At 43.4% G+C, this 8,998-nt stretch overlaps 1 protein-coding gene across 1 annotated transcript in view; it reads left to right on the top strand.

Annotated features, from left to right (window-relative positions):
* The window catches only part of EPB41L4A (erythrocyte membrane protein band 4.1 like 4A), a 150,058-nt gene that overhangs the window by 70,641 nt on the left and 70,419 nt on the right, over window positions 1–8,998 (top strand). The window contains exon 10 of the mRNA XM_006026177.3: window positions 8,120–8,211. Within this exon, the coding sequence (XP_006026239.1) occupies window positions 8,120–8,211 (92 nt within the window). The remainder of the gene's footprint in view (window positions 1–8,119; window positions 8,212–8,998) is intronic.

Raw genomic sequence — 8,998 nt, 5'->3', positions numbered from 1 at the left:
GTAGGGAAATTTTTGCTCGAGCACCAAACTTGATAGTTACATCTCTGTCTGCTAACATACTCATGCTAGCATGGATCCAGCTAGTGTGGATAATGGTAGTAGTGAAGGTGTGGCAAGATGGGCTTTAGCACAAGCTAGAAACCAGAGTAGAAACCCTCCAGGGTCCCATGGCATTTACTCCAGTTTCTGGTGCATGCTAAAGCCTGTGACATCATGACCAGTGCTTTGGTCATACCTTTGTTTCTGTGTAGACGTGCTCAAAGAAATGGAGGAGGGTCTGGCTTCAACATTGTAAAGAAGATGAGAAACTTCCATTCCTCATTCAAGTTTGAGAAGAACTGGGTAGCTAATGTACAGCACTGAAAGGCTCAAATTTGTATGGTGTGAGATTGTGTTATTTGGTTTGAAATTGGTAAGTATAGCGTGGTTCTTCACTTCCTATAGCAAAAATACGTTAAAATATGTGGGGAAAAAAAGCAAATTTTCACTAGCTTTAAAACAAGTTGTAGTTCCTTGAGATGATAAAATGTTGTTATTTAACGGAAACAATATCACCCATCAATACGCTACATTCCACTTACCTTACCCATGTGAACAGTTTGCTTAAAAATTTGCTCAACAAGAGAGGACTCTCCAACTGGGACCTTGGGAGACAATCACATCAAGCAGTGTTTTGTTTTTATCTATGCACTTGTTTATAAATTGTTATTAACTTCACAGTAATGTTAAAGTTTACTGAACCATCTTAAAAATAAATAGAAGAAATACTATGTTAGGTGTATTGTGATGTTGATGGGGATTGCAATAAGATCCTGTATCCTCCTCAGACAAAATAAAAATGGTGGAGGACTTATGAACTACCTAATCTAAGGCCCCAGGCAAATGTTCATTTAATGGTGCCATGGGATCTGATCCCAACAATTATACCTCCTGCCATGCCACATGTGCATGGGAGGAGGCACAATTTGGGGGTCAGGGATCAGATCCCAGTACTGTCATTACTACTTATCATTATGGATGGAGCCTGAGCTCCCCCAGCACTGACAAGTTGAAAGCTGGGTGCCCTCATGTGGGGGCCAAAAATCAGCTGATTATTGGCCCCAACAGATAGTCCTGGTCCTATTCAGGGTCTGGGGCTACTCAGGGTCTGGGGCTGACAATCAGCTGGTTGTTGACCTCCAACCCTGGACAGTCCCACATTTGGTTCCCTCAGGACTGTCATGGAACACAGCCAGCTGATTGTTAGCTCCAGCTCAAATAGCCCTGGGTTCTGAGGCTGTTCAGGCCGTGCCCAACAATCAGCTGGTTGTCAAAACCCTATGCCAAATGGGAACAGCATAATAATGAGGAATGGCAAAATATGAGTACTGACTATACTGCGATACAAGGATGATGGCCGGTGGGGGGGGCCACAGATTATTGGTGAGTTTTAAGACAGCTGAAGAGTCCAATCCATGCAGTCCAAGTTTTTCCACAGATGACAGGTGGTACCTTGGGGGGGGGCACATCTGTTGGCCAGGATGTTGTACACTTTCCTTCCTCCTCTGCTCTTTCTTGACTTCCTGAGCTAGATGATTCTCTTCAAAGTGGGATGTAGCTTGGTATATAGTGCAGCACCATTGAGACCTGTTACCAGCCAGCACTTCTCAGTTTGAAAGGTTGATGCCACCGTTAAAATATGCTTTCAGGGTGTCCTTGTAGCATTTCCTCTGTGGGTCCTCTTGCCATGAGTGAGTTGCAAGAAGAGGACTTGCTTCAGGAGACAAGTGTCAGCCATCTGCACATAGTGGCCAACTCAGCGGAGTTGATGTTTCATGATCTTTGCCTCAATGCTGGTTACTTTATCTGCGGAGCGGATGCTGGCATTGGTGCAGTGGTCTTCCCATCTGATGTGAAGGATCTTCCAGAGGCAACGCTGATGGAACCATTCCAGGTGTTTAAGATGGCTTCAATATGTCACCCACATCTCACACCCATAGAGGAGCATGGAGATAACCACTGCATTGTAGATCAGGATCTTAGTTTCCATCTACAGATCTCAGTTGGCAAAGACACGGCAAAGCAGTTTTCTGAAGGATATGCTGGCCAAGTGAATCCTGTTAGATTTCTACATCAGGATCAACTGACTGACTGGGAGAAATGACTGCCAAGGTATGGGAAATGCTTAACGTTTTCCATGGGTTCTATACTAACGATAATTTGTGGAGGGAGGGGGGCAGCTTGTGTTTGGGCAAATTGACGGAGCACCTTGGTCTTACCAATATTAAGAGAAAGTCCCAGGCTGTGATAGGCACCTGAAAAAAGGTCAAGGGTGGACTGCAGATCAGTCTCTGTGTAAGAGGAAAACAGTTGTTAGTGTACTGAAGGTTGGTGATACCAGTCTTTTGTTTTGCCATGAAGGTGCTGCAGGTTGAAAATCTTGACCGTCCATTTGATACTGAACCCCAATTCCAGGAGGAAGGTGGTCATAGATGAGAATCAAAATCACAAGAAGATAGATGGAGAAAAGGGTTGGGGTGATGACGCAGCCCTGCTTGACACCAGTATGGATGGTAAATGGGTCTGTTTCTGATCCATTGCAAAGGACTGTGGTGGTCATCCCATCATGGAGTAGCCTGAGGATGCTGATGAACTTCAGTGGACAACCAAACCTAGCCAACACCTTCCAGAAGGCATCAAAATGGACTACATTTGATGGTGTCAGAGGTCAATGAATGCCATAAACAGCTCCTGGTGTTTTTCTCATCTCTTCTCCTGGATCTGTCATGCAACAAAAAACATGTCAGTGGTACTTTGTGATGGTCTAAAGCCACAGTGGGATTCTGGAAGGACATCTTCAGCAAGGGGGAGGAGGTGATTCAGAAGGATGCGAGTAAGAATCTTCCTGGCAATGGAGAGGAGGGCAATGCCTCGGTAGTTCCCACAAACTGATTTGTCCCTTTTCTTGAAAATGGTCACAATGTTGACGTTCTTTAAGTCACGTGGAACTTCATCATTAACCCATATTTTGATGAGAAGTTGGTGAAGTTTTTGCATTAGTGCTGTTCCACCAGCTTGAAGACCTCTGCAGGAACGCCATCTGGTCCTGGCACCTTATTGTTCTTGGACTGGGTGATGGCACGCGAGACTTCCTTGAAGGACGGGGGATCAGCAAGAGGTTCTATTACTGGGTGTTGAGGGATGGACTCGATGGTGGCACCTGAGACCTCAGATTCACAGTTCAGTAGAATCTTGAAGTGCTCCTTCCAGCATTGCTTGATGGATGCATTATCCATGTGAAGAATGGAGCCGTCCTGGGATCACAAGGGGATTGGGCTATTGGAATGTACCTTTAATGACTTTTATTGCTTGAAAGAAGATTCTCATGTCATGTTGGTCAGTGAAACACTGGATCTCTATGGCCTTCACTTGCCATCACTCGTTCTTGATGTCCCGTAGCCTTCTCTGAACTACAGCTTTGAGCCAGTAGTAAGCCTCTCATTTTTGCTGGTTGGAGGGTTCATTTTGCCAACTGCAGAATGCAGTTTTCTTCTGATGGATAAGTGCTAGGATTTACTCATTATTCTCGTCAAACCAGTCTTGGTGATGGTAAGTGGAGTATCCAGTTGATTCAGCACATGCCTTGTGAATAATGTTCTTAAGTTCCTCCCAATGTACCTGGATGCCCTTGATGTCATCAGGTAGGTCGGAGAGCCTTGCAGTAAGGCGTGGCTGAAGAGCATCACATCTAGCTTGGTCTTGGAGTGCCTTGATTTAAATCTCTTCCTCATTTCTTTTAGTTGTTTACAATGTTGTGGTGCAAGCTGCATGTCCATGATTGATCTGACTAAACGGCAGTCTGTCCAATAGTCATTTGTATCTCTTGGGACTCGGGTGATACATATATCAGTACGATCATGGGCTTTGACAATAATATAGTAAGAAGGTGTCAGTGATTGGTGTGTGGGTGTTTCCAAGTGGTCATATGTAATTATATTTGTCACTCTGAAGATAGTATTTGTGATGAGCAAGTCATGCTTTGCCCATTTGCTGAGGAGGAGGATACCACTGGAATTGACTTTCCCCACTCCCTCTTTCCAAATAGTGCCACTCCAGAGTGCAGAGTGTTGCCCAACTTTTGTGTTAGTCACCCATTAGGATGAGCTTGTCTTCCTTGGCAGTAGCAGTCAGGACTGTGTCAAGAGTGCAGTAGAACTGTTCCTTGTTGATTTCTTCATTGTCAAGTGTGGGGGTGTATGCACTGATGATGGTAGCATGCTGGTTATTACTAACCTTGAGGCAAAGAGTCATAAGGCATTTGTAAATGCCCACAGGTAGTTCTGAAAGCTGACTGACAAACTTGTTCTTGATGGCAAAGCCAACCCTGTGAATGCGCCTCTCTTCAGGTGATTTTCCTTTCCAAAAAAAAGGTGTAGCCACCTCTTCAGCTGGCCTTCATCTGACCAGCAGGTCTCATTTAGGGCAGCAATATTGATGTCATATCTTGGAAGTTCTCTAGCTACAATGGTGACTCTTCTTTTGGGACACTTACTGTTCAAGCAGTCCATAGCAGTAAGGACATTCCATGTGGTAAATTTCAGCACTTTATTTTGTTGGTTTCGGCTGCAGGTAGAGTTGATCCCACTGAATGTGGCAATCCAGCTAGTGGGTTTTGAGGCAGCCTGTTTAGCCTGTTTAGGCCACCTTTTCTAGCCCCTTCCCAGTTAAGAGTGAGCAGAGGGGATCCTAAAGAGGACTGCTCAGTCATGGCTGTAGCTGCCAAATTGTATTTCTGTCTCGGTAAGTGCAAAACGACCATCACCCAGCCACCAGCTATGTGCAGATTTGTGACTAGGGACTCCCAGAAATCACTGTTCCTGTCCCACCGCCACTTGTCTTTGCTGCAGGACTTGGTTTGTGGGAGATGTTAACATCCCTGGCAGAGGCCTGCAGGTGACATCTTTTAATACGGGGAAGCCAGTGTGCAAGCAACAGCCACACAAACTTGACAGGAAGAGCCCTGAACCCAGTGGCAAGAATGACCAAGACCACCGGAGACATTTGGGGGTTGGACTCCATGATCTTCTGAGGTCCCTTCCAGCCCTAATGTCTAATGTCTATGAAATTTGCCTTCACAGCCTCAGAGAACCAGCAGGTCTTCAAATATGCCTGTTCTGTTCTTGGGGTCTTCGGGAGTTTGGACCATACTTAGTCTGAGACCTTGCTTCAAACCTGTTTGCCAGGGGAGACCCTACCAGGAGTACAAGACTCCAGACGATATATCTCTGAGGGTCATTGGAACACACAAGCCTCTCCACCACGATGCGGTTACGGTCCAAGGAGAGGAATGGCAAAATACCTTCATTTTCAAAGATACTAACGTATTTTTAAATCTCTCAAAACATATGATTGAATAATTATAAGCATAAAAAAGTCCTTTGTATAAAAATGAGGCATCAAAATGGAAGACAAAGAGCAGCATATTATACTTAAATGTGAGTCATTAGATTGAATTCAAACATAAATTACTACTGAATAATCATATACAATTAAATTTTGCAAAGAAGGAGGCATGTTCTGAGTGAAATTAAGTTTCATTAGTGCCTAAAATGCCATCTGTCATTTGGCCTGGTGGAGCTAAGTGAATTTACATCAGCTGAGACTCCAAGGTAGAAATTTTAGTGTAGACACATTCCAAAAGTCCTAAAATCGGTTATTGCACCATGGAAACATTCCATTTTCTTTTCTCACTGTTCTCAAGAAGACCCACAATTCTTAAATGGCTTGTTTTTTCTTTTCCAAGTGTGTTCACTTCCTAGAGTTTTGTTTTCTCTAAACAGCAATTTAAATCTTTTGCATATTCATTGTGGGAGTATTCAATTCATCAGCTTGTTTTCCCCAGACCTCTGTCGACCGTGAGATCATGTTTTCCTGAACGTATCATTATTGGGCTGTATTGCAAAGAATATAAGCTTTAAGTATTGTTTTTATTCTATATTATAGCAGTCTCTTTTGAATACATTCTAGCTTCCTGGGGCTGCATGCAGTGACTCATACTATGGGACACACTTTTGCTGTAAAGTTTTAATTAAATAGAAAATGTATTTTGGGTATAGGTTTTAAATGTGCTTTCCCCCCTGAGAACTGTTACCTAAGTGTTCCAGCTGTCAAATTAACTTCTTCAGTGGAAAAATATAAATAACATTTTCTAAATGAATAAATAACATTGGTGTGTTTTACTTTATCATCAAGGAATGAAACATAAATGATTCTAATCATAGGTGCAAAATCCCATTTTTATTATTGTTTGTTTCATATTTGAAGCAAATATCTCAAGCAAGTAATCTGTAACCTTCATAAAGCTTCTTGACATGCCTTTAATAGGAATGTAGCTTTTTTTCCTTTAGAAATGGTTCTGAAGAATGCTTTAAATCAGTTTATAATTTGCAAGCTTGTTTGCAAATCAAAATAGCTAATTAATTGAAAATTTGTGAAAACCTGCCTATACTTTATAAAAGCATACATGTGCCCATTGGCTGGATCCAGACCTGTCCAGGGAGTAGCTGGCTGAGGTGCAGGGTGGCTTGAAGTGGGGAGGGGTGGGGGTCCTTGTTTCCCTGTCTCTACATGCTGCTCCCTGGCTGGCTGAGATACAGGGTGCTTCACCATGGGGCTGCCTGCTGGCTAGCCCCGCACTGAGACACTCTGTGCCCTAGCCAGCCTCCCACTGCAGAGCAGCGGGACAGTGTGTCATGCTGCAAACTGCACAAGCAGGGGCATGCACTACAGCACAAAGTAACGGCACAAATTTATGCTGCTACTATTTGTGTTGCTGCAAACACCCCCCCTGCTCATGTGGATGTGGCCCTTATGTGCAACCACCCATGTTATAAAACCAACTGCTAAAAATGGGGAAATTCTGTTTTGAAAATGCTTTTATCTACCATTAGTTTATTGTTTTCAGGACCGGAGTATATGCCTGTTATTCACATTGAAGAGGTTTTTACTATATGAGCAGTCACACTGAAGTCAGTGGGACTAATAGTATAGTGAGGTATTACTAAATACTGGCAACAGAAGTGAGCTCTTAATAAGTTGACTGACAGCTATATTGAAATGTTTCTTGGTTGAACAGTCTTGAATTTATAGTTTGATAAAAATAAATAGTGTAATTAATCTCAAAATCTTAACTTAATATCAGTGGTTAAAATTTAAAAAAGAATATCTAAAAATAGGATTCTAATTCTTCATTTAGGCACTTTGGGCATTTATACACATACTCTAGGAGTGAGGGGGAAGGGGATGCTTTAGTTAGAGTGGCTCCGAGAGCCACTCTAATTAAAGTGCCCAGAACATCACGTGTATCAGCATCCCTGCATTGAAAAGTGGAGGGAGAGGCAATTTAACTAAAGCTTGTTGAGCAGGCTTTAGGTAAAATGCTCCCGCCACCATTTTTCAGCATGGGAACACTGATACACGTGACACTGGAGTCTGCTGGAGTGTGGTAATTACCACGCTCTAGCAGACTTTATTAATCGAGTCTGTTCCAATTCGCTGAAATTATAGCGCGTTGGAGCAGCCTTGCTGTGTGTGTATAGGCACCCTTTGGCCAGATATGTAGAGGTGCTGAGCAGAAGCTCCTAAATATGACCTAAGAGTCTAGTAGGTATGCATTTTTTTTTTAAATCTTCATCTGTGTTGTCAACGTTACAGAAAGGGGGATCCTTTTCTCTCCCTGTTTTTATCTGGTGACTAGCTGAGCACTTCAGGTTGAAATTCTTTTGTGGTAAATATGCACAGTTAACTGATTTTCAGAATGTGCTGCTATATAGGTTGCATGCTACCTAGGGTGGGTTTTGAGGGCAGTCTCCCAAAGGAAATTTACAGCTTAATTTAGGATCAGGTTTGACAGTGAGTTCTCATTGGGAACACAGAAGTTGTGTTATATAGGCAGTTCTTATAGCCACAGGTCTACCCAAATTGAGGAGGCAGGTATCTGATCATGAGCGTCGTGTGCCCCCAGCCAATATATTCTGGTGTAAGAAAGAATACAATTAGGTCCCATGTGTCAAGTTCAGCAAATGAAATTCCACCCTTTAGGGAGAATCCTTCATAATAATATTGCCACTTTTTATTTCAGTGTAATGAAACTTCATTCTTTTTTGAAGCCCGAAACAAAAGCACATGTAAACATCTCTGGAAATGCTGTGTAGAACATCATACATTCTTCAGGTGAGTGGCACAAAAGTTATTAAGGTTTTATTGGGTTATGAAAAGAGAAGATAAACATGTTTGATGAGATTCTTACTGCACCCCAGAGCAGCACAGCACAAACTCTTAGCTGAAGTGAGGATTGGCTATTGTGGCAGAATAATCCCTTTTTAATTTAGACAGCTTTAAGTAGCTACCCAAATTATATCAGCCTGTTTCCATTCACCTTTGGACAGCGGTGCTGCCTGCAATCATTAGAGGGTGTATGCTACTAATCCAGCACTGACAAACCCTTCCTCTCACTGGCATGCTTCCTTCCACAGTACATATAACTGGATCCTTAGAAAAGAGCCTGCTTTTATCTTCCTTAGTTTCTGCACCAAGGGGATTTTTACCTTATCAGATCTGGCCTTTTAAGCAATGTCCAGACGAGCATGGTTGTGCAGTATGTGGTGCCATAGATCCATCTACGGCACTACACCGCACATTCAGATGTGCCCTGTGCTGCAAGATAGCAGTGTACAGGGGTTGACCCTGGGAGATCCTGAGGTCAAAAAAACCCATGTGAAAAAAAAGTGGGACAGTGCATGCTGTCCAAAACTGAAGCCTGTCCGGCCGGAGCCACACTCCAGCTGCTGGCTAGGCTCCGAGGGGCACGATTACCACAGCTGCAGCTTCCCCAGCCCCCAGGTAAGGCTACTAGGACCAAAGGGCACATGGCACAGGCAGTCCCTGGGGACAAGTAGCAGTGGGATGAGGTGTGCTGCTGCTGCTTGTCCCTCAGGAAACAGATGTCTGTGCTCATATG

The sequence above is a fragment of the Alligator sinensis genome, unplaced genomic scaffold (genome assembly GCF_000455745.1).
Source record: "Alligator sinensis unplaced genomic scaffold, ASM45574v1 scaffold225_1, whole genome shotgun sequence".
In the NCBI taxonomy this organism is placed as follows: domain Eukaryota; kingdom Metazoa; phylum Chordata; order Crocodylia; family Alligatoridae; genus Alligator; species Alligator sinensis.
This window is presented reverse-complemented; position numbering and strand designations above follow the sequence as displayed.